The following is a 25,291-nucleotide window of genomic DNA, read 5'->3' as shown; positions in this document are numbered from 1 at the left end:
ATATATGTGTATATGTATATGTATATATATGTATTTGTATATATATGTGTACATATGTATATATATGTATATATATATAATGTATATTTATATAATATGTATATAAATAGATGGATATCAACATATTTTTGTTGTATGTCCAGTTTCATAGTTAACATTCATAGTTGATGTTAACCGGAGTGTCACTAAGAGGCTTATTACTTATTAGTATTACTAATACTTATTAAGAGTATTTTTCCTCTGTACTATGTACAGGCTAAAATGAGTGTTCCTCATACTTTTTAGGTAGATGTATGTTGGTGTGTATACACATGTGTATATACACATGTTACTGCGTATATTTACATAGGTTTGATCCTGAATGTGTGCCGTTAATGTTATACATTAATGGCTACATTATGCCGCCGCCCCTCTGTGACCTATATCTTTGCTGCTGTAACACTGAAAATTTCCCCACTGTGGGATCAATAAAGACCTTCTTATCTGATCTTAAAGTGTAAGTTACCTGTTCTCTGAAGCGTAGCCATAATTGGTCGTTATCTGAGCAACTGTGATGTCATTTTCAGTTGACAGAAGTGACAAAATGGCCGCCCCCTGAGATGGCGAAAAATGGGTGGGTTTTGCCGCTTAACTCATATTCCACCGAGGCAATATTAATCCGAATGCCTTATTTCAATTAGTGGGCCTGCATAGAACATATTGAAAAAAAATGTTTTTGGTTGACTTCCCTTAGAAGCAAGCAAAGTTGGACCCTTTAAGAGGAACCGTGTTGCATAATGCACTTTGCCGTAAAATGATTGGATAATAAAAATAAAAAAAGATTATTGTTAGGAATGTGCTAATAGCTGTACGGTACAACTAGGCATGAAAAAAAAGATTTTTACTTGAAGTCTGGTAGTGATGGAGTTTTGCTGTTGAAAGGCCGATATAATCTTCCTGTCTCATGAAATGAAATACTCAGTACGTATGGGAGGGATGTCAAGGACATGTATGGCTGACAGAATGTTATTCTGTGTGAATTACATCCTTCTCCATCCTCTAATATGCCCATTAAATACAATGTCTCATGTTGGTAAGATTTACTGTATATTCATTTTACCAAAACGTATACATTAATTTGATACCTCAGTTTGGTGTTTCGATGACTTTCTGCATGGCTGACAGAACGTTATTCATTCTGTGCCAATTACATCCTTGTCTATCCTCTCATATCCTCATATATTAATTAAGTAAAAAAAAAAAAATCAGTGATTACAAAATGGAGGGACCCAGAAATCATAGAACTGAAAATAAAGTGTCAGTTTCAAATACAGTGCATACAAAACAAACTTACATGTACAAGTACATTTAATTTAAAATGTATTGGTTAAGTAACAACACTTTGTCTCTTAAGTGTGTGTTCATAATGGACCAGCACTTTGCGAAGCCGTAAAACTACAGTACAATTTCTCCCTGCCGACAGCTAAAATAGAATGATAATAGATTGAATGTAGCATTTTTGCATTATAATGCAATAGTATTCCATAAATTATTATTGACTGATTGATAGATAAATTATTATTGTGATCATTACAAACAATATCAATTATATTACAGTGTATGTATTTTATTAGTGAAGGCTTCATTTTGACTCCCAAGTTTTGTCGTAATGTACACAAATACAAAAAAAAAAAAAAAAAAAAAAAATGAAGGCTAATAAGAACACCTTTACATATTTCACTTGAGCAGATTTGACTGCCGGAGCGGGAGTCCCATTTTATGCATTCTTTGGCAAACATTTAAAGTGCAGCGAGTAGCACTCGCTTGTTCCAGTGTGATCTGCAGTTAACTGGCCATGCGCTGAGGCTGCATCAGGAGATCAGCGTGTCGATCTCACCGCTGCGGCTCTAATGATAGTACGGCAGAGAGGCTCTCCTGACGATGCCTCGCACACTCTCCCACCTCAACGAGAGCAAATACTGCATTGTGTGCGTGCATGTGTGTTTTAATTCCGGGAGGGGGTGGGGGGGCGGGTTGGTATTTGAACAGTCACGATTCCAATCATTTCCCCGTATGTGGCTGAGCTGCAGTGGAGCAGGTGCCACACGGGCTGCTGCAGTGAGACCCCTGCTAACCTCAGAGAAGAGATTCACTGCTCTCTCACTCTCATGAGACTCACCATCATTAAATGGCAAAGATGATACTAAACTCTTGGAATATTGCTGCATTTTATACCGGGGGCCTTGCTCCAATCAAATTTTCGCTCCCCGGGTCATCGGTGACCTTTTTGCTGCAGTTTTGTCGCAGTTGTGAATAACTTATGACGGTATTAAGTTTGCTAAAGGCAGCGAGTGGGAGGCTGAGAGCCCTCCATCTGCAGCGATCCTGTCGGATAAGACACATCTCATTTCCATAATCGTAATTGCTACCGTAATTATTTTTATCTGCTTCATCCAAAGTTTGAGTGTCATGTATAGATTTGAAGTGGTTTTAATCTTCTTGTCTCATCTGCCATCTAATGAGTGTGTGTCCTCCAGCGTCTGCAACTGGCTCCTCAGGTGCGTGCTCACGCGCTTAACGTTCATGTGGCGGACATCGGCCGATTGCACTCCCCACCAAGGGATTTTGTCAAACATTCATTGAGAGCGCTCAGACAACGGCGGGCTGAGAGGCATGCACGATGAACTGACGATGTCGCGGGATGTAACATTTTCTCCAATTCGGTTTTTGGGGGAAACATAAGCCAGTGAGCGCCAAAAGTCAACCGCCAGATTCGATCGCCGAAGGATGCAAGAAAAGACACCGTCTGGGTGAAAGTGTTGCGAACGCTCGCACCTCTCAGTCACGATAACAACCAGGATGTCTTTATCAATGAATTCATGAATCAGTTAAGGCTTACCCCCCCCGAACACCTGCAATGTGCTGCGTTCTCTTTTAAGTGGACATTTTATGCAATGGTTTCTCAGTTCAAAAGAGTTGCCAGGTGATTTTGCGGAAAAAGGTTGCTGACGTTCTTCAACATGGTTGCGCTACCCTAACAGATACATGTTCCCACTAACGACGAAGACTTTTTTTTTTTTTTTTTTCCATTTCACCCCTTTGTGCCTTTTCTGATCAGTTTGCATTTTGTTGTTGGTGACATGTTTGACAACATGCCTGCTCGGGGGGGGGGGGTGGGTGGGGGTGCATTAGGGAGATTGGGTTGACTCCCCTGTTGTGGTGTCTCTGCTTCCCTGTACAGACTGAGAATGATTGGCACTGGCTAGTGGCGACCACTTACTCATTTGACTATTGGAGCTTAGCTGCCCAGTCAGAGGAGAAGTAGCCCCACTGTGATGTAACAGTGGAAGTTTAGAACGACTTGCTTCAGAAATAGGCCGGTAATGTAACATTGACCAGGTTGTTTAATTTCACACTTGATGGCTTCGCATCGGACACTCCAGAGACTTTCCAAATAAGGAGGAAAGCATAACGTGAAGATGAGTTGGTTTGATTTGATTGAATTTTATTTCAAAAGGGCAGTAAAAAAAAAAAAAAAAAAAAATCTACAATATCAATGTGCTAAAAAGAAACGTTATGTACTGTTAGTCCGAAAAGTGAGTGACTGATGAGTTCTACACATTTCACTTTTTTTTTTAACAATTTGTATGCATCTATAAGAAGTAGTTCTGAAGTGTAAAACAGAAAAATAAATAAAAACACGGTATCTTAACTCTGACAACCTGTGACGACTTGTATGCTAACGCTGGAGTTGTATTGCTCTGCCCCTATTGTTCACATTAGGTAATTGATTGATTGGTTGAGTGATTGATTTGAACAATTAGGAATTTAAAAAAAAAAGCTGCAATAAAATACATACGGGAATACAATGTTTACATTAATGTGTCACATAAAAAGCCAATCCAAACAAAAGAAAAAAAGAAAACAATGACCTGAGGCAAGTTGGGCGCAGGTGTTATGAGTTGCGCCGACATTTCGCCCTGATGACCCGTGACATCATGTCAACTACGGAATTGTTCGACCTCGGGGGTGTTTGACGAATCTGCTGTATAGATGAATGTACTCAAACAAACCTTCTTAAACAGAGCCAATCCCAAAACACATTGTATTCCGATACTTCTCGTCTTATTTTAGTCTGCCTGAGCACTGCGGACTTGTTTTTTTCCCTTTTGCGTTTTTTTTTTTTTTTCCCCCCACAATCCAACTGCATAATTTTCCATTTCTGTGTCCGCCACCTTGGCCCACGTTGAGCCCGGTCACAACTCCAGCCTGCGCGAATCCCTCCCCATCCGCACCCCTCCTTCGTGCCTGGAGGTGCAGCAGCCATTGTGTCGCCGTAATAAGGTTTATGGAATTACAGATCTCTGAAATTGGATTTTCTCACTCCGCCAAAGCGGTGTGACTACAGGTTTAAAACCTTGTGCATCAAGGGCTACAAGTGACCTGCAACTGAACTTCTTTTCTCTGCGACTGAATCCTCAAGGTAGGCGTGGGTGTATATTTGTTGAAAGAATACATGTCAATTAAATCAGATATTGTTTTTTGGGGGGGGGATTCCCAAGTAATCTCAACTCATAAACAAAAATAAAAACTTGGTTTCTTTCCTCGCACAACTTTGACTGTGTTTGATGTCAGTCTTATCCGGCGCATAGTTTGATCTACTTCGCCTGACACTCATTCCGGAGTAGTTCAAATCGCTTTAATCCCACAAAGCTGGCTGCCGCTGAAGAGATTCCTTCTGAGTGTTGTATAGGAAATCTTCTATGCTTAACTTTAATGAGCAATGCGAGTCCTTTGCTATCCCCGGTCCCATCGACTACAATCTCTCAAAATACCAACTGCATTGTTCAAAAGGTACCGAGCATTAACATTAGTGTTGGAAAATTTCGGCAGGTCACTCACTTGGGAAGCAAGCTCAATTGTTAGTTCACAAACAACAACCGTTTTCCAATGCGTGTTGGTTTTAATCTTTCAAGAAAGCATCCAATGTACATCAAGACTCGCACAAGGTGATTGAATTTGCTCGTCCGTTTCTTTCACTCTGCGAAAATACCGGAATCAGACAAAGTGAGATCCGGGCTTCTTTTCTTACCTCGCGAACACTCACACCCATGGGAAGTGAGAAAAGGGCGTTGTCTAAGATGCAATAGTTTTCTTCCTTCTTTCTATTGATTTTTATAACTGCTTATGGGTAAAGATGTTTAGCTAATTATGTGTCATGACCATAAACGTGTAATGCAACTACCGTCTGATCAACATATGGCTAATATTCAGCCATCCGTCCAGAGTCAGTAATTATGCTAATGATGCTAATATTGGGACAAATCCTTCAGTCGTCTGGAAGAGTCGCAGGGAAGTGAAGCGGGAACGGGGAAAGAGGTGCAGACAGGCGGCCTCGCAAGAGTAGCAACACGGAGGGACTTGGCATTCGTTTGGATTATTCCATAGTGGCGGCTTATAGTGAACTCTTAATTGGAAAAGAGAGAGCATTTGAGATAGGGGGGGATCAATAGGGGCAGTCCAGGGGTTCCAGCCCACTGAAATCAATCAGCCTCCTACCAGATGAGGAGAAGGCAGACAGTCAAAGAAAAGACGATCAGGGCTGCTGGGGCATTTATCCTCACAGCCCAAATTCATCTGGATCAACCTGATGAACAGATGCGAAGATCCGGTCCAGCCCACCCCGTTCGTGGGAGCGAGGCGGACGGAATCGGGAGCTTTTCCCTCTTCTTGAATTCATTTGATCTCATCGCACGGCGAGAATGCTGTAATGCCGCCGAAACATATACAGCAAATTTACAATTTAGTCCCCAAAGCTCAAACCTTACCCTTCCGTCTTTTAGGATGCTCCTCAAGCAGTTTCGGTCTAAAATCTTTTTTTTTCTCTCTCTCTTTTCATTACATAGCATCGCATTAAGATGATTGTTCCTAGTACAAATGAAATGGTTAACAGTACACACAGGGGCTCTACATTTAGGGAACTATTAAATGAACCCCCAGTGTATTTTTACACCGCTGCTAAAAATAGTCACTTTCTCCTCATTTTCTTCTCCTGGGTAATAGCCATCTCTCTTCCCTCCGCCTTTTTGATGTATCATGCTCTTATTCACATCAAGGGCGAGGCCAGGTGTCGCATTTTTCTCCTCAGTTGTCATGCTTGTCACACGACGGTGTTGCCCACAGCCTGTTTCAATCCATTTCTCCCCCTCCCTTTTTATTTTCGATTCAATCTGTCACCCCTGTATTGTTTCGAGACGAATGAAAAGTATATCTCTGTTTTGGACCGCTGCACTAGCTGGCACGCACAAGGTAATGCGGATATCATGTCGGGACAAGTAATCCTGTCCAAATAAATGATGTCTGCGGTGTCCTCGTTCTCGTGTCCCCCGATCCAGAAATAAGCCCCGCGGAACAAAGCGAGCCTTGACAGAGGCCCGGCGGTCTTAGCGGCTTTTACTGCTCCAGATGGACAAACGGACAGATTGACAGGCGCGGGCGTCCGGTCACCTCTCTCTTTGATGCCCACGAGCGCTATGGCAGAACCGTCCCGCAAAGAGAGCAGCTGGGATCAGAGACGTGCTTTGGCAGCGACATATATGTGAGCTTACCCGCTCCTCGGGCGTATTCTTAGCACTGCGACACGTACCACGCGGCTGTGCCCGTACGTTGTGCAAAACCCAAAAAGGAGACATTCAAGTAGGGCGGTCTCGTCGCACGTGTTAGACGCCGACGCCTGTCCAATCAGAACGGAGATCGGACCACTCCTGTCAGCACGTCTTCGCTCGGAGCTTACGAGTTCACAACCCGAGTCGAATGGAGATGTGGAAATAGTGGCGGGCAGCGCGGTGGAAAGAACTCCGTGAAAACAGACATTTTTCCCCCTTCTCCTTTTGCTTTCGTCCGACAGCTAGTCAAAACAATTAAGCGATTCCCTGGTGGTAAATGAGCACGCCGACGACAAAATGTGCGGACGGACGCACGTTGAAATCAATCAATCAGTCAATCAATCAATCAATCAGGCGTATGAAAATAGTTCTTTGTCCTCTCTGAATCTTTATTTTGTGTGGATGGATGAGTTTAGTGTGGCAGAACAAGAGTGAAGTTGGCAATAATAAGAGCTCACGCATTCATGCTCTTGTATGGAGGTCTTTGTGGACTAAATTTTGCGGTTCAACATGCTGAAACGCCCACCAGACGCTTCCCGACGGGGTCCGATGTTGCGACGGCATCACCAGAGATATTGTCAGGTGTGCCGTGGCAAATGATCTCATTTGTGTGCCCGTGCGGTCCAGCGCCTGGCAGCGGAATCATGTCTTTACTACATTGTAGTACTCGTCCATACCAGCAGGTGGCGGCAGCAGCAGCAGGTAGCCAATTGTCTTTGTTTAGAGACGAGCGAATTAGTGACGCACGTTTATCCAAACAGGCCCATGTTTCACACTGAGTATCAATATGAAACATTATAAAATACTTTTTATCTTTGTGTTTATTGAATTCCTATTCATGACGTTATAAAAATAACGTCATTCTTCCATATTAAAGGGGTTGGTTGCTTTTTCACCTTTTTATATTGGTGTTTATTTTGCATGATGTTGGCTTGAACGAGGCAGTGTGCGCTCACTCAAGCGTAATTGCAGTAAGGCGATCTGCACAAAGTGCAATCTGTCCGCGGTTTATTATTCATCAGCCATAAGCAATCTTTTCAGGTGTAAGTAGACCTGCCCAATCCAATATGATAGTGCTGCTCAGTTTACATTTACGCTGTCGGCGGTGCAATGTTTTTTTTTAGTTTATTATTGTGGCTGTTTACCCAGAGAATATGCAGGTGTTGTTTTGAGGATGACACGCCTCCAAAGAGGAATACATTCAAGATCAGATTATTGTTGCCGCCGTGGTCCATTTGTCATACCTCGGAAGAGACCAACAATGCTGCAGACTTTGGTTCACCTCAACAATTTTTTTGGGGGGGGTTTTCTGTGAATTTGCAACATCGAGCGACAGCCCGGGCATCTTTGAGTCCTCGATTCGTCACCTCAATTTATCTGTCTGACAGTGATTAGCACAAAGAAGAGTGGGTGCTTATTGTTGGCTCCTTTGGATGAATCTGTGATGGTATAGCCCTGTAGTGGTCCCGGCACATTTCCCCGCTCTGGTTGTCAAGGCTGTATGCTAATTAGGAAGAGACGAGGATAGAGTGAAATGAAAAGCTGTGGAAGAGTGAGAGCAAAAAAAAAAAAAAAAAGGCGTATTAATGAGCAAGCCAAGAAGGGTCAGGATTATTAAACCAATAGCTGGGAAAATAGCCTTCACTTCTCAAGGCTGTAAAACCGCTTTCATCTCTAAACAAGCGAGGATAGCCGGCCTGTTTCATGCTTGAAATGTGTATTTGAACTCTTGGGTTTTTTTTTTTTTTTTTTTTTTTTTTAGTTCAATCACATAGCGAATAATAATTTGGACGTCTCACTGACTGGAGTCAGTCAGCATGAATCAAAGCACAGGAGTCACGTACAGTGGCTGAATTGCGATGACTTGAATGAGGTCAGCAGTCCATTTTGCATGTAATATAAAATATAGGCAAACAAAAGCTGCCGTTTTTTTACACTCTGTGTGTGGAAAATAATTTTAAAAAAAAAGCCTTCTTTATGTATCACTTGACGGGTGGAAAAACTTTGATTCTTCCTTTTGTCTCAGTGACACCATCACCAGTCGACAGGTGAATGATATGCCTTTGGTAAGCTATTCTGTTTGAGGTCTTCAATACCCCAGTCTGAGGACACGGCTCCCATTTTGTTCTTTCTTCCCTTTCTCCTCTTCTCCGTGGCGGAGGCCTGCAAGCAGTGCGGTAAGAAAGCCAAAAGTATTCCACTCTGAAAAACGTTTCAAAGGCACAGTTCATCGGGCATAGGTAGACCTCATCAATTCGCTTTTCTATCACATCCGACTTGCCTTCCGTCGTGCTCAGCTCGTTTTGGGCGCAAATGAGTTTCTGCCTCATTCCTCGCCGCCGGTGTGCGGTCTGACGCGCGTTCACCTCCTGTGAGGGACAAGAGGTTATTTGCCCTTTTTCAGTGAGGCCAGCTTGTTTGTCTGAGGCCGTCTCCCACCTCCTCCCTGGTGTATGCGCCGCACGTTTTGGAGCACGATGCGATCCCTTTACTGACCCTCATTTTCTACATCAGCAAGACGAGAAGTGCCAGCTTGCTCGCATGCTCCACTGATTAGAAGTCAAATATTAAAGTGCTGTGTTGTGAGCTCAGCCTAATTGATTCCTTCCGCGTGGTGCACACATAATGGCCTGACAGCAGGCGATACCAGGCTTTGTCAACATCGGGCATGGCGCCCAGGACGGCACCCCAGCAAAGACCCCCTGCGAGTGTGCCAACCTGTGGCCCCGCATGCGGGGAGGCTGCTTGGCAGACTCCCGAGGGCCAACACAGAGATGCAGCTCATTGACCGGTGCCATCGGTCGCCTTGTCACTGGCAAGGAAGTGGTTGGCAACAGAGAGTGTGTATTTGTGCATCATGCAAAAAAAAAATAAAATAGGACTTTTTAACTTTCAGATCGCGGTTTTCGGATATCCTCAGAATTCCTCGCTCTAAAAACAATTGGGTTAAAAATAACACCATTTTGTAGGACTGTAACTATTCACTCAAGCCCCGATTCAATTCGATTTTCAGTTCCTGATTTTTCGATTTGATTCGGTTTTTTAAAAATTGCTACCATGCTCGTGCACCAGGGGCGGAGCCAGAACGTGGCTAGTGGGAGGGACTGGAAAAATCAGGCTGGGCCTGAATATTTCCCTCACTGAGCACAATCCTCCTGTCCCGACACATCGTAAATTCAAATGAAATGACAAAGTGAATAATATGAAGTTCAGATTTTCCTTAGACAACCACAATTATCCCATTCTTAATATTCAATACCAAAAAAAAACAACAAACAAAAATTCCAAAACAATTTCATAATAATTTACAAAATTTGAAAAGCCTATTTTTTTCATGAAACTCACTGGGTGGGCCTGTGCACACCCGGGCCCACCCATAGCTCCGCCCCTCTGTGTACTAGTGTGGTTCTGCAGCCATCCACAAACGCAAAAGCATAATTTGATCTACACATTCAAAATGTGCTATGCATCTGGAATGAAAAAAACCTTTCAAGACATCATTTTCTAGATGTCAACTAAATTTTTCGATTAATTGAACCTAATAATCGATTAGTCTGGGCGAATCGATTTACAATTGATTTTCGATTAATCGTTACATCCCTACTTTTTTGGGTTGTTTTCTGCAAAAACAAGACAGAAAGTTGGGTCAACTTGACCCAAGTAGTGGATCGGTCCATTTTTGACCCAAAATGGTGTTATTTTTAACCCAGCTGTTTTTAGCCTTCTCGCTCTCCCTTCCTTTGTCCGCACACCATTAAGATAACTGCCGTTAATAGCTTTTAACGGCACACGTTTAACAAGGAGCTCAACAAACAACGCCGATCACGACCGGCCACTGTTGTTGAAAAACGCCGGCGACGTATCCCCACGCCGCTCTTGTCTACTTAACCCCTGAATTTATAGGCCGTTTTTATGCGCATCTCGAATGGACTTGGATCCTTATTTATTTCGAATGCCTCTGACGGAGGAGAGTCCAACCAAAGACCCCGCGTTATACAGTTTTCATCGAGGACGCACATTGGTGCACGCTCCTCTTCTCATGAATCTGATTGACCTCCTCGCTCACCGCGTGACCTACAGCAAACGGTAAAAGGTGCCTATTAATCTCCAGGCGATTGGAAAGCTCGCGAAATCTCCTCTTCTGCCGGATGCTTCATTTTCCACCGGGGATGATAGTATGCTGCGATCTAAAGGGCGTAGGGGGTCGATGTTGTCGGGCTTGTCGACAGGTGTGCTAATCGCACTATTACGGGAACAGAGCCGCGCCGACATTAATTACGACACGGGGGTGACAAACTCCATCAAGCCGCCGCTGTTTCCTGTTTAATGGGAAAAGATTGTGAGCGAGCCAACGCGAATTGAAACGCGGTGGTGAGAGAGGGAGCCGGTTGCTTCGGGGTGAGCGCGCGCGTGTGCGTGCGCCCGTGTGGAACGTTTGGACAGAAATCTCAACGTGTACCTTTTTGCCAGCCATGAAAATCCCCCAGAATTTCATCCTCGAACCGTTTCATTTCGCCGTAACCAATCAGCAGCACAGCTGTGAAACTCGGGTCGGCTTCGGCTCTAAAGGCCACAGAAAAGTAATCACAATGTCCTCTCCCCTGAGAACCAAACGGGGCTTTCATTTCTACCTCCGTCCTGCTACTTCCCTGCCGTAGATCCCGGGGGGGGGGGGGGGGGCACAGTCTGACTGGGGGGGGGTCATGATTGCAACCACAGGAGGGGTGACAGTTGGCTTCCTCTCTGACAGCAGCCTAATGGCAGTCCCAAAGACCTCCGCCGTTGTCCTCTTGTGAGCTTGTGCAGGGAAGCAGTCGGACAAAAAGGTGAGAGCAGAATCGCAGGCGGATCAGCTTTCCTCCTTGCCGTCTTTGCTCTCTGTTAGTTGGAGCTTTGCTGACTTCCGTGAGACACTTTGGGCAAGTACAATTATTACGTACTGCTTTTTGGTCTTTCGTTTCAACTTTTTAAGGGGTATTTCACCACGCAGTTTGCTCTGGTTTGGTTGGTATTTCCAAATACATTTTCCCACAAGAAATTATGTGAATGGAAATCATCCATCATCTAGAGGAAGCATTTTGTCGTAATAAAGCCTTTACCAACTCTACAGGTTTTAAGTAACATTTTACCATTGCTGTCTTTTTTTTTTTTTTTCATGGGGGGGTCATTTTTTTATTATAGGGAGGCAGGATGCGAGTCAAGCTGCACAAATAAGACGCACAGCTCGCTTTGTGCAAGTCTACCTAATGTTTTAAAAAAAAAAAAAAGCTAATTAATTTGGCTTGAATTTAGGTTTGGCCGTGTGGTTCTTTGCATCTATTTATGGCTTGTTGTTTTGTTTAAATGAAATGAATATTTATTCAGGCGTCTTTTGATTCATGGTCCCCCAGCCCGCGTCGGAGCGTAGACAATCCATTGGAAACAGCCAACAAGAAGCATCCGCGGTAAAGGGAGAAGAAATGATTACCACCTGATCAATTTGAGCGCTCATTAAAAGGCTGCCAAGGCCTGCGCAACCCGACCCAACATCAATACCGTAGCACCACAGCCCTAGAGGGATGTTTGGCGAGCCTCGCTGTCATTTCTCGGTGGGCAACATGCCAGGGACCCCCCCCCCCCCCCCCCCCCTTTGCGGGCCACTTAGTCCTCCCCCGTGGTCCCAAAAGCACAGGTCAAGACGGACAGATGGGCCGTCTGGGCACCCGAGCGAGATGGAAACTGGCCTGTCGAGACGTCGGCCATGTGCTCTCCCGGCAATTTGACTGCAGAAACACACGGGTGCCCAACTTTCATCCGAGGCCTTTTGGTTCAATTCCAGCGGCTGCCGCGAACTAAAAAGGTGCCTTTCGAACACCTACCCAGCGAGCTTCTTAGCTGCTACACGTGAAAAAAGGACAAAGAAAATCCCCGGGTTTGGATTGCGGCTCCCAAAATTCCTGCTGGGAAACGCCACAGTGACTGAATCGTTCTCCGCGGTGATTTTTGAGCAAAGCACACAGAGGAAATATGTCTAAACAGCCCCGCAGCCTTCCCTCTGTGCTCCGATCTTAACCTCTTGTGTGGTTCTAACGGGGGTGGGGGTGGCGGTGGTGGGGGAGGGGGGTGTCGGATCAGTGTGTGCGTGTCTAAAACCCCATTAATCCCTTGACAAAAGGTCCCACAGAAAGCTAGCTAGCGAGGCAGGGGGTTAAAACAGCGAATGGGTGGAGAGCAAAAGTAAAGAAGTACCCCCCCCCCCCCCCACGCCTCCCCACCACCAACTCCCAAAGGTACGCTTAACTCACGATGGGATGACGCTCAGTGCACCCTCAGACCGTCATCACCCCGTAAAATTGTCAAACGCGGTCTACGGCCTGGAAGTGGTCAAAGCTCTTGTTTTCATCCAACGAATTCTTCCGTCGTCTCCGGCGATCGCTTCTACGGCCGTTGAACTGTAACTTCCGGCCATCGCGGTCATTTCCGCTGTGAATAATTCAGCAGGGTAGCAGCAACCGTTGAACGGAAGCTGGGTGTAATCACGGCTTAGCCGAAACCATGATGAGAAGTCCCCGTTGGAGATGCTAATTCGATTGCGGTAACGATAAAATAAAACACGTCAGAGGATGATGCCAAATGATCTCGTGCGTTGCCAGTATTCAAATGAGGCGGTCTGATTCGCCTCCGCTTGGCCAGAAAAAAAAAAAAAAAAAAAAAATGAACATCAAGATCTCTCGCGTTGATACAGTCGTCAGCAAATCGTAACACGCCCTAATTGGTCGTTAGTGGTTTCGCCGTGCAAAGTCGGGCGCATGTCCATTGACGTCCCTGAGATTTGGGTAAATTGGTCGCATCAAGTGGAACAATGCGCGCCGCCTGATTTGTCTGTAATCCATTTGACCGAGATGCGATTCACTGTAGGGGGGCTTTGCCTGTTGTTAGTAAGTGCCAATAAGGAACAGCCATCACTCAGCGGGCTGTCCTGTCCACCAGCTTGCTCGCTTGTTTCAGCCGTCAAACCCTGTCTCAAAGGAGCGGGCCGCTGGGCCGCTCTGTCAGAGGTACCACAAATGGCTCCTTATCGAAACCACAATAGGACAGCAAAGGCAGGGACGGACACGAGCAGACTGCAAAGCAGGCCGATATCCTATCGACGTGAGAAAAAAAAAAAAAAATGCTCTGATGTGAAAACGGTTACGTATTTACAAAACGCCATTGACCGGCTCTCTTTTTCTTCCTTCTAAATCCGGGGGGGGGGGGGGGCGGCGGTTGAGGAGGAGGGTTAACCCCAAGTCAGGGACAATCGGGGGTCTGTTTGTGTTTTTCTCTTTACGCCTCGGTGTTCTCTTTGGGCTCCCTTGGAGCATACCACCGAGTTGCGCGGGAGGAGGGGGGGAAATGTCGCGACCTTGATGAGGACCCTTCTTTGGGACCACCGCGCTAGCGCTGCATGCCACTCGGTTGCTGCTGGATACAGCCAAATAACAGCGCGGACAAGTGTCAGCGTCCTAAACCGATGTCGTCCCCCCGAAAAACAAACCGCAGTGATATGGGGACGTGGCAGCAATCCAAGAAACAAATGCACTTTTGTTAGATGAGCGAACGTGTTCGGTTCGGAGGGGACACAAAAGGCAATCGGCGGGTGTTTGATGGCCCTACGCTGGGCCGAACAATGCGCACTGCACATTCACAGACAATCGGTCTGACTTTTGTCCGAGGACGATTTGACGTCCGATGCGCGACATTAGCGCAATGCTTGCTTCTCTGGATGTCCGCGTACGTGTTGGGTGAACATTCGGAATCTGCCGCAGCTCTTTGTTCACCCGGCAATCACATTACCGGTCCTCGAGGGCCCCCGATCCTGCGCGTTTGAGATGTCTCCCTCCGCCAACACGCCCGATTCAAACGACCAGCTCATTAGCGAGCTCCGAGAAGCCTGATTTACCGTCCCGATCATTTGAATCGGTTGTGTCGAAGGAGGGAAACGACTAAGGCGTGCAGGGTAGTGGCCCTCGAGGGCGGGAGTTTGATACCTGTGCTCTGCACCATCATACAGTCAAAAAAAACACTCCCGCCTTTCACTGTCTTTCCCTCCTTGATGTCTCTCTCTTACTCTCACCCCCTTGCCTTTTTATTTGCCGGTAAACTCTTCTCCCTGCATCCCGTCACACGCGGTCCAAAAACCATTTCAAAGATAATGGACCTTGTAGATCACAGAGTTGCCGAGATGGCACGCAAGCATGATTAGTAGTGATTTTCTATGTCTGGGCGAAGTCCAGGATCTTAAATTGTTGGGAATCCATCCAAAAAGACTCATCAGAAAATGCAGTTGGTGTGTGTTAACAATTTGGATGGAGTTTTTATCATTTCGGCGAAATGAATTGCCACATTTGAAAATCAGTGTAATCGTTTCGTGTGTAAAATTCATGTATTTACCATCGTGAAGTTGGAGTTTTTGTTAGCTGTGAGCTACGCAGAGACGGGCATGAACGCGCACGTGTTTGTTGGTAGGCGGGTGTATGTTTTTCCAATGTACCGGATATAAATATCGTCGCCGCGATGAGGAAAAACACTTGTGTCCAATTGTTTTCATTTTTCACATTTTGATGTCAATGTTTCCGTGGTCCGACTGGTTAGCACGCCCGCCTCGCAGTTCAGAGGTCGGTCAGATTGTCCTCACTGCATATCTTTTCTGCTCGGTTGCGCATCTCTGTCCTTGCAACATCACGCATAGGAGAAGCATGAACGGCAACCTTGATTTTGTCCTATGGGATGTTAAGGGCCCGAATTAACCTGCTAAAAGGACGAAATCGTTGGGGCACTTAAAATATCACCGTCCTCGCTTTTGACCGTCAAACGTTACAGGTCACTCCCGTTTGAAACGTGAGTCGAGCACCTTTCCCGCTCTCGAGGCCTTGCGCCTTTTCCTGTGGTGTTAAATCTACTGGAAGAAAGCATCTAATAGAAAACGGAGGTTCATCTCACTCTTGGAAAGAGACGAGGGCATTGTGAAATATCGTACGGATCAAACCTTTCTATTTTTAGAAATCAATATCGCGCAGGATGTGCTGCAGCATCTACCGCAACAGTCGGGGAGGCACTAAACGCCTACCTGCGAGCTCGGATTATTTCTTCTTCTGGCAAGTAAGAAGAAGAAAAATGGAGGCAGAACTTTTTAGACGCGGTTAGGAGAATAGTGACTTTGGGTGCTAAAATGCGCAATGCCCCTTTTCTGATCCGTCAATTAAAATGCAAGCAACTTCTACCGGCTCGGGGACAAAGCGGATGGGATTTTGGCTGTTCTGCTGGGTTGAGCTCAAGCTTGACCACTGATGAACATTTGATTTATTTTCCTTCCAAACAACTTCATTTGCACGTTTCGGGTCATTTGACAGAATTGCCGACAGGCTCAATAATGTATCTTGTGAAGCTAACCTAAGCTTACGATTACAATTAATCTCGTTGCGTTAACGGCCACACTGCCGACGCCATGATGCGGTATGCTTTGGATCATGCTCACGCTCCTTTCCTTCGCCACACTTTTCCCTTGGTGACACTCTGCTACAAGTTGAAAGAATCAATAACCCGGGAAAGTGAAAGAAAAATGAATCAGCCAAGTCTGGATTTCCTTGTACTTGTAAATCCTCTGCATTTACATTCACAAAGGCTTGCGGTGATTGCAGAGTTTAACAACGATACACTGACCTTCTCCGCAATATGCTTGACTTATGTGATAATGGGATTTTTTTTTTTTTTTTCATGACAAATGAAGGCTGCAAGACCGGCAATGCCTGGCAAAGCATCTCCAGTTTGGCAACTCCGAATGGGATAACGCCCGGGGTGACGCTCCAGTTTTTTTGTTTCTTTGTTTTTCATTCTTCCTTCCTCGTTACCTTCACCTCTATTGGGTCTGTATTTGAATCTAAATGATTTCATGAAATCTAAAAGGTTGCTCCTCCATTTGAGACTCCGCCTTTGCTGCAATCTCCAAACGCGTTTGGCACGCCAGCGCGTTTCCGTTGTAACAGCTTCCACTGTTGTAGGAGAGATTTATTTAGAGTGTATCTGCAGGGATTTGCTGCTCTTCAATCAAATTCTGAACGTTATTAAGGTTGCTGGCTATTGCGCAATACCGCATCAGCGCGACCTTGCGGTTCTCTCTAAGCTCTTTAATTCCGGCAGGTTCTTATGACTGTGCAAAAAGTGTTTTAGATTAGTGTCGATTTTGGCTTGCCATTGTTCGGTCTTCCCACACAATGCCCCGAATTTGGAAGCCGCTGCCCTTAGATCACATGCTCGCGTTGTTTTGATGGATTTATTCTCAGAACAAAAGTGCCCTGATTGATTTATAAAAGTTAGAGATGGCTTTTTAATGTTACATTAAACTCTGTCAAGCAGAGCATTTTACAGTTTCACCCTTACTGTTGAGTCATCAGACTCACTGCAGGATTAACGATGTGTTAAGGACCTAATTTGCTCTCATTCCTAAATGACTGCCCAAACAGCACATTCCACGTGCAGTAACATCTAAGATTAGGAAATAATATACACCCCCCCCCCCCAAAAAAAAAGACTCCTGCACTTACTTAAATGTAGTACGACATGGAACAGCACCGAACGAAACAGTTGACACACTACACAAACCTAATTTTCGCACTTTAGAAAAAAAAAAAAAAAAAGATTGAAATGCTTCATTTTCATGTCTGGATGTTCTAATAGAGAAGTGACGAGCAGGTTCTGACGTGTGGAAAAGTACAGATTTTTATCAGAACCGAAGGGAAATCTAAATGAAATCTTCCCGCAGAAGGGAGAGCTCAGCCTTTGCATTTATCTCTTGTCATTCTCACACATTACCGTTACACATTAGGGAGTTAAAGCACATCTTTAAAAAAAAAAAAAAAAAAAAAAGAGGCAGGCAAGAGCCGTTGAAGTTTTTGAATAGAATATCAATTAGAGCACACTAAAGGAACCCTTGTTTTGAATGTTTTCTCATGACTAGGTTGTTGGTATGGAGGATGGAGGGATGGATATTTTATTCCTATCCTTTGTCAATATCGTTACAGTTTTTTTTTTTTTTTACACCAGACATAACCACTGAATACTAATATGAAATTACAGTAGCGGAGCAAACTTCCAAAAACGCAACAGAGATTTTATCCCTGAAAAGTACGCTACACAGCATACTGTATTTGATTTTGCAAACCACTGTCCCATTATGCATCTTCACTTTCTTGAAGATGAAATGCAAATGTGTTGTACTACAAAGTTAAATACAGCTGAACTGCGCTTGGGCAGCGATTCCCTCACGTACCACTAGAGGGAGCCCACGTACAACTAGTGGCGCTTGGTAGCACAACTTGCGAATCACTGCTTTAGTTTCCATCTTACTTGTTTACTATAAGCGGCAGCGTGCAGAATATGCAGTTACCTGTAAATGCCGCAAACAAGATTGTGGTTCCTCGAAATTGGAAGAGGCAAATTAGTCATTTCCAAATTGCGTTTTTAGTCCAATGCAACTCCGCCACCCGAAGTCCATCGCCACTTTCTTGTGACATCTACAGCAATGAGGATTCCCATGTAGCAAACAAACATTGACTTGAACTTGAAATTCGTCTCGGGTAGAATTCTTTTTCACTGTGACTATTTTTATTCAGGCTAACTTTATAGTAGGCAGCGGAGCAAAAGGTGAGGCTGAAGGATGGCAGCGCTGTTTAATATTACGCTGAAAAAACACTCAATGCTGTTTTGACAAGTACAAATCCTTTATTCCCAGTCCACAACCATACACGGGCACTCTCTCTCTCTCTCTCTCTCTCTCGCTCGCACACACACACACGCACACACAAACTAACAGAAGTTTTCTTCACGCAAATGTATGCCGTTGGCGAATTTACATCTCAATGCCAACTTTTGTTGGTAAATTGAAGGGTCCTGGGGGCTTTCTCGCATTCTGTTCGGAGCGAGGCATGCCAATGGGAACAAAGTCACACTTAAGCAAAGCCCTGCCAGCCTCAATTATGACCAAAGGAATTGGCCCCATAGCGTCGCAGCACACAACCTTTGCGATTTCAAACTTGACTCCCATGTTGCTTATTCGTTACAAGCAGCGGCGGAGAAAATATACAACAGCGTTGTTACGCAGACATCCGAGCGTGGTGTCTTTTTTTTTTTTTTTTGAAGTGTTTGGGGTTTTATTTTATGAAGGCGTCGGCCTTGAATGTTAATGCTTGGCGCGAACTCCATTTGCGGCTGAGGTGCTTCGGCTTTGTTCCTTTCCCGACTATACGCCTCGAGCTTCATTCCTTTCCTCGCGCCTTTCTCCGTCTTTCTCTCCGCATCTTTTTCGCTCTCAAAATGCAGCCGCGAGAACATTTTGGAACCCGGCTCTCTCATCCCTGTCTCACGTACAATATCGCACCGAGCTGATTAGATTGAAAAGTATGTGCGTGCCCGGACTTGTTTTCCTTCAGTATGTTATAACCATCTTTTTTTTTTTTTTTTTTTTTTTTTTTTTCCCCCCCCCGCACGGTTTTCTCATATTCTATGTTTCAATCTGTCTCGGGAGGTTGCAGGATGGATGAATCAGACTTTATGCCTCTCAACACCCCGTGTGTTTTATTTATAGGGGAACAGTACATTAACGCCTCGGCAAAGTCTTTGGAAGATTTATCAAGCACTCTCCGCCTCGCTTGAGTTGTGAAATTTAAGAGTGCGGATGTGCGTGTTATTGGGCAGTGTGACATCCCGGCATGGTGTGTGTATCCACCCTCGGCACAGTCTTACCATCATGTCAGCGCCGCGACACGGTCGGCACTGTTGTCACGACATTTATAATTCAGCTTTCTCCATAAAAGATGCGCGGCATTAAGTTTTTATCCGGCGATGCAGCGCTCCTGTCTTCCCGAGCCGCATACAAGCGCGCGACTGAAGAGCACAACTTTCCTTCCCTGTGCCAACTCGCAGGCATCACTTTGCGTTAGCGTAGCCTTACGTGATCCGTGTTCCCCACGCTTGCTTTTAGTAGCTTATTCCCATAATATCATATTCCCCCCCCCCCGCCCCCCCTGCAAGCGCTAAGACTTTAAGATTTCTTGCCGGGGAGTTAGTCATGTTGTCTTCTGTCTAAACTGAAATCAAATGTGTTCTTTCGGACCGCATCAACCTAGTGCAAAGAGTTACCGTAGTACAGGATGAGAGCCGCTGAAATAAGAGGGCTTCGATGTTGACACTTGAAGCTTATTTTTATTTGTTTATTTTTTTGGTTTGGACATTTTCCGTTTCATGCAGACGGATGATAAAGGCAGATAAATGCCAGTGTGAGAAAGCAAAACTGAATAGAAAGTAATATATGTGTCAGTTAGAGCTGATAAAAGCCTGAAAATCCAATTAGTCCTTTGGTATCAGGTGGTGAGAGTGGGTCTCTTGGGAGAAATGTCAGGAAATATCCACCGCCGCAGTATGTCAATAGCCCAATCATTTACATAGTCTGCTATTGATAGACCACTGTGTAATGTTGAGCTTAATGTGTTCATGGAACTATATTTGGCACCCTTTGTTTTTCTTTGTAGGCTTTGTCCACAACAGCTCGGAAGATCTATCGAAAGGGAAGCACTGTACATTCCACACCACACAAACGGATGAAAAGTGGGCCCCGGTGGCGGTGGATCTTTTTTCATTTGAGCACACTGAGTCCATCCTTTGTTGGCCATAGATGCCCTTGAATCCGTTTTGGTCACTGCCGGTTGCAGGCAGAGCCTGTTAAGGGTGTTTCTTTTTGTTTGCCGATTCTTTTTTTTCCTGTGTGTTTTCCTAGCCGCTGTTTCTTCCCCTGCCAAAAAGGAAAAGGAATCGAGGCATGGAGGACATATAACGAAGTAGCCATGCGGCGTGCTGTCATTACGGTCGTTTGAAATGAACCGAAGGTAGTTAAAGTAAATACTTAGCAACCGTCCTTTCTATGCCACATGTGCCCGATAGGTCGCCAGTGACTTGGAGCCCATCCCATCGGACTTTTGGGCAAGAATATTGCATGTTTTTGGAACTGCCCGGACAAAAAAAAAAAAAAAAAAGCCATGTAAGTACGGGGAGAACATGCAATGCAACTAGGTCACCCTGCTGCCTTGTAGTAATACATCAATGCTTCATTATTCATTTGATTGATTTGGGCTTTTGAACCGGAGGATCACAACAGGAAATTGCAATTGGCTGTTGGGGCGCCGCTTCGTTCTGGCTACCGTCACGGTTGCATCCAGCAAGACACCTAACCCTGCAAAAAAAAAAAAAACGGGTCTCAGTGTGGGCGGTTTTGAAAACTGAACGCGGCGTTGCTTCAGACTGTGGAATGTGTGCAAGTCTGAGTGTGTCACATTCATTCCCGGATCAGGGAAGATGGTTGCGGTGCTCGTTGAGCTTGGTTAAGCGACTCGCACGAAATGTATTGTACTCAGACCCGCCGAGGCACATTACTGTACCCCTTTAAATCCAACAAGCGCCTTCGGCTCACACGTGTGTCTTTCAGCTGTCCTTGCAGCCGCCCGCGTCTGTGGATTTCGTCCCTACGTGGAACGTGAACGCGTAAATGCTCTTTTTTTTTTTTTATCAAATTTGTTCCGGTGTAAACCAAGCCTTTAGCCAGACGCCGTCTGTGTTATTTTATCGGCAGGATAAATCATGTCTTAAAAAGGCAACGTGGAAGGGGCTACAAAGACATGGAGCGAGACACACCTCGTAATGAATTAGTTCATCGGTTAGGGATTGGCCTCGGTTCATCTTGCCAAGACGTGCTCAACTCGATACGTTTAGCTTTACAAATCGACGTGCCCTTTTTCGTTGCCAGCCAATTAAACCCCGATTGTATGAGTTGCGTGCAGGAGAGTACAGGTCCCGACCTCGGCCCGGCTTCGTGATTGCATTCATATTCCTCGGTGGACGTGTCCCAATACTTTTGTCCGTATGAACGGGCATGCCTTTCTCCAGTCAATTGTAATCTCCACTACAGTCATTTTGCTGTGAAGGAAGCGCAAGAGTCTCGCTGGACTCAAGTGTTGTTATTGTCTTCATCTGCAGACAAGAATTGTTCTGGCCACATCCTCCTTGTGGTTACACACACGCGCGCACGCGCGCACACACTTTCCTCTTTCTGACAGCCGAGCGTCTCAGTGGACATGCTTCAGCTGCTTGCAAACTGTTTATGATTCTGGTCACTGGGGTGTCTGTCTGCTTTGATTTTGTCATTAGATAAACCCATTATCGAGCGCTTTAGTTTTGCTTGGCAGCTCAATAGACGGTATTTGTGTTGCATTCTATAATTTGCTTTATTTGCTCTCTGGGGTTTATATATGCAATAATAGCAATCGTGTTATTGAAGGTCGATGTTTCCTGTGGAGTGTTTGAAAGTAACTGACTGCGGAGTGATGCTTTTAGTGGACAGGTTTACGCAAAAATACTGAGGTGAGTAATTACTGCACATCATCATCATGAACGTTGTCAGCCTCTTGTCTACCTTTTCTTCATCATGCTATGATGTAATGTCGTGTATTATGTTAATATGTAACCAGTTTCTTGTACATGCGTTTGTATTATTTTTCTTTTCTTTTTTCTTTTTATTTTTTTACTGTGCTGCCAGCAGCTAGGTAGGCATTGCAAATGAGAATCTTAATTGCCTTCCCTGGCTAAATAATGGTGAAATAAATAAACTATCGATGGCAATATGTGAACAGTAGATTTTCCAAATGCTCATATTCGGTTGCAATTGTTTCTGTATTTCATATACCAGTAACGGTGAAGTTGTGTTTGATCATCAAAAAGACGATTGAACGACCAATCGCGGCTCACCCGTTTTCTGAAGCTGAGCCATGATTGGTCGTTATCTAAGCCCTAAGCAACTGTGATGTCATCTTCACTCGACAGAGGTGACAAAATGGCCGCCCCCAGAGATGGTTAAAACCGGGTGGATATTGCTGCTTAGCTCAATTCCACAAATATCCTCTTTAAAGATGGATTATTGAATTGATTTAATAATAAATGCGATTATTTTCCGATTTTTCCTTCTCAGGATCACGCTGCTAATTGACGTCCGTCCCCATTCCCGTCCTGTCGTCCGCTTATCCTTTTGAGTCCGTCGCTCACCTCTGTTCCCCATCGCTCCCTCCCACACTCTCACCCTCTCGCGGCGCGGTGAGGGCCGAGCTGGCCCCGGCCCAGGCCCATTAGCCCCCCGCCCCCCATGACCCCCCCCCCCCCTTCCCCTTGCAGCCATGTGTTCATCACCAGAGATCATTACACCAAGCCAATGACACCACTCTAATGCATCATTAATGATTGATTAATGAGCTGAGCTCAGCTCCAACGAATGCGTTTGTTTGGAAGAGCAGCCTGTGATGGCTGCGCAAGGCTCGCATCTGCTCCTTTTTTCTCCCGCTCGCCATGTCCTTCTCAATCCGGGCCTTGCCTCACAGGTCCAGGGAGGTAGCTGAGCACGGATTGGCTGCGTGAAACGAGAGAGCGAAGGCGGAACCGACCCGCGCGGGTAGCGCCATGGCCGAGCCGAGGCCCTCCGCCCCTCTTCCGCTTCTCCTCCTCCTCGTCCTCCTCGTCCTCGGAGGAGTTCTTCCAGTGGCGCGGGGCTCCGGTTATCTGTCCGGATACCGCATGAGGTCCCGCCTCCAGCGGGACCGGCAAATCCGCAACATTCGTCCAAATATCATCCTCATCCTCACAGATGACCAGGATATGGAGCTGGGTAAGACTATTATTCTATTTCCGTCTCCTCCGTAGTCATCCATCTGTCCATGTCCATCTCCCATGCACAATGATTATTCCGTCCAGAACGAGAAAGTTGGCCTGGTGCGGCCTTCTTGGCACTCTGACAACTGGCTTAGTCAAAGTCATGTGCTCCCCTTGCCTCCATCTCCATCGCTGGCATGAAATACAGGCTGCCTATGCCTACCATTGTTCAGGTGCCAAACGCTAGCCATCTCCCTACCCACTTAAGTTCTTTAGTTCGCATTGGACCGGAGTGGCTGCATAATAGCCTCGGTGACATCCTTTGTCCTCCGCTGATGGCTAGTGAGAAGACTCTCATTGAAAAGCAGGAATTTATGGTCAAGCATCTGTTTCCCCAAACAATTACCATCAGCTTGAAAAGCTTTTACGACACAGGAGTCCGAATGGGTCACACTTAAGCAAAATGATTTATTCCCTCATCCCCCGCACACGCCTTCTTCTTTCCGCCATAACATGCGATGGCTTTAAGCGCTCTCATGTCCTATGTTGATTTTTTTTTTTCGCGTCACGATTTTACTCGCTTCTTAGCTCTTCAACCGCTTTACGTTGTCTTCTTGTGTTTCCATCACTACCGTTTGCCTCGGAATCCCCCCCCCCCCCCACCTTTGACCCTCTTTGCTATTTTCTCCCAGGCTCAATGCAGGCCATGAACAAAACTCGCCACATCATGGAGAAGGCCGGAACGCATTTCTCCAATGCCTTCTCCACCACGCCCATGTGCTGCCCGTCCCGCTCCTCCCTCTTGACGGGGAAGTACGTCCACAACCACCACACCTACACCAACAACGAGAACTGCTCGTCGCCCTCCTGGCAGGCCCACCACGAACCGCACACCTTCGCCGTGCACCTCAACAACTCTGGCTACAGGACTGGTAAATGGCGCGGTGTGGGAGCGGATTCAAAACATCACCTCATTTACGATGAATATTCTGTCTTCTTCCTGGTTTATCGATTAGCTTTTTTTGGAAAGTATCTCAACGAATATAACGGCTCCTACGTGCCTCCTGGCTGGAGGGAGTGGGTAGCCCTGGTGAAGAACTCTCGCTTCTACAACTACACCCTCTGCCGGAATGGAGTTCGAGAGAAACACAGCGGTGACTATTCCAAGGTACCCGTAACAAGTTTGTTGAAATTTCATCGCACCAATCAAAATAGAATTTGTAGGAATAAAATTTCAATGAATGAAATGGAATAAGCCTAGTACACAGCAAGCTAAATTGCAATGCTGTGACCGCTTTAAAAGTGTGCTACGTTATATACTCTACTTCTATTAAATAGGAAATCAACCCAAACATTTTTTTTCAAGAATATGTTCTATGCAGGCCCACTGGTTGAAACAGGGCATTCTGATAAATATTGCGTTTGTGGAATAAGAGTTAATCCACCCCTTTTTTAGCCATCTCCGGGGGCGGCCATTTTGTCACTTCTGTCGACTGAAAACGGTCCCCCGTTTTCTGAAGCTGAGCCGCGATGCTCAACTCGTATTCCACAAACGCAACATTAATCAGAACGCTGTGTTTCAACTAGTGTGGCCCGCCGGGAACGTAGTCATCGTCAGGTGAAGAGTGTGAGTTTCCTCCGCAGGATTACCTGACGGACGTCATCACCAACGACAGCATCAACTACTTTCGCTTTTCCAAGCGCATGTATCCGAACCGTCCTGTCATGATGGTTCTGAGCCACGTTGCCCCTCACGGCCCGGAGGACTCGGCCCCGCAGTACAGCTCTGCCTTCCCCAATGCGTCGCAGCACATGTGAGTACAACGTGCCGCCTTCGCGAGGCAACGCGTCAATTACACGACGGTGGAACTTTACTTGCATTTGAAGCTTTTTTTTTTTTTTTCCCGTGTGGACTTTACAGCTCTGTGGACAAATGACGTACTCGC

At 45.6% G+C, this 25,291-nt stretch overlaps 1 protein-coding gene across 6 annotated transcripts in view; it reads left to right on the top strand.

Moving 5' to 3' along the window:
• sulf2a (sulfatase 2a) overlaps positions 1-25,291 on the top strand; it is a 45,223-nt gene that overhangs the window by 10,410 nt on the left and 9,522 nt on the right. For 4 of the 6 annotated variants that reach the window (XM_086041954.1, XM_086041951.1, XM_086041955.1 and 1 more), the window contains 4 exons: positions 23,078-23,361; positions 24,038-24,277; positions 24,362-24,513; positions 24,990-25,159. In XM_086041954.1, the coding sequence (XP_085898080.1) occupies positions 23,157-23,361; positions 24,038-24,277; positions 24,362-24,513; positions 24,990-25,159 (767 nt within the window). In that variant the 5' untranslated portion in view covers positions 23,078-23,156. Of the gene's footprint in view, positions 1-20,212; positions 20,543-21,673; positions 22,071-23,077; positions 23,362-24,037; positions 24,278-24,361; positions 24,514-24,989; positions 25,160-25,291 lie in introns of those variants that run through there. The other 2 variants (XM_086041953.1, XM_086041952.1) reach the window with 2 other exon arrangements.

The sequence above is a fragment of the Filicampus tigris genome, chromosome 9 (genome assembly GCF_054856515.1).
Source record: "Filicampus tigris isolate MCC_2025a chromosome 9, RoL_Ftig_1.0, whole genome shotgun sequence".
In the NCBI taxonomy this organism is placed as follows: Eukaryota; Metazoa; Chordata; class Actinopteri; order Syngnathiformes; family Syngnathidae; genus Filicampus; species Filicampus tigris.
This window is presented reverse-complemented; position numbering and strand designations above follow the sequence as displayed.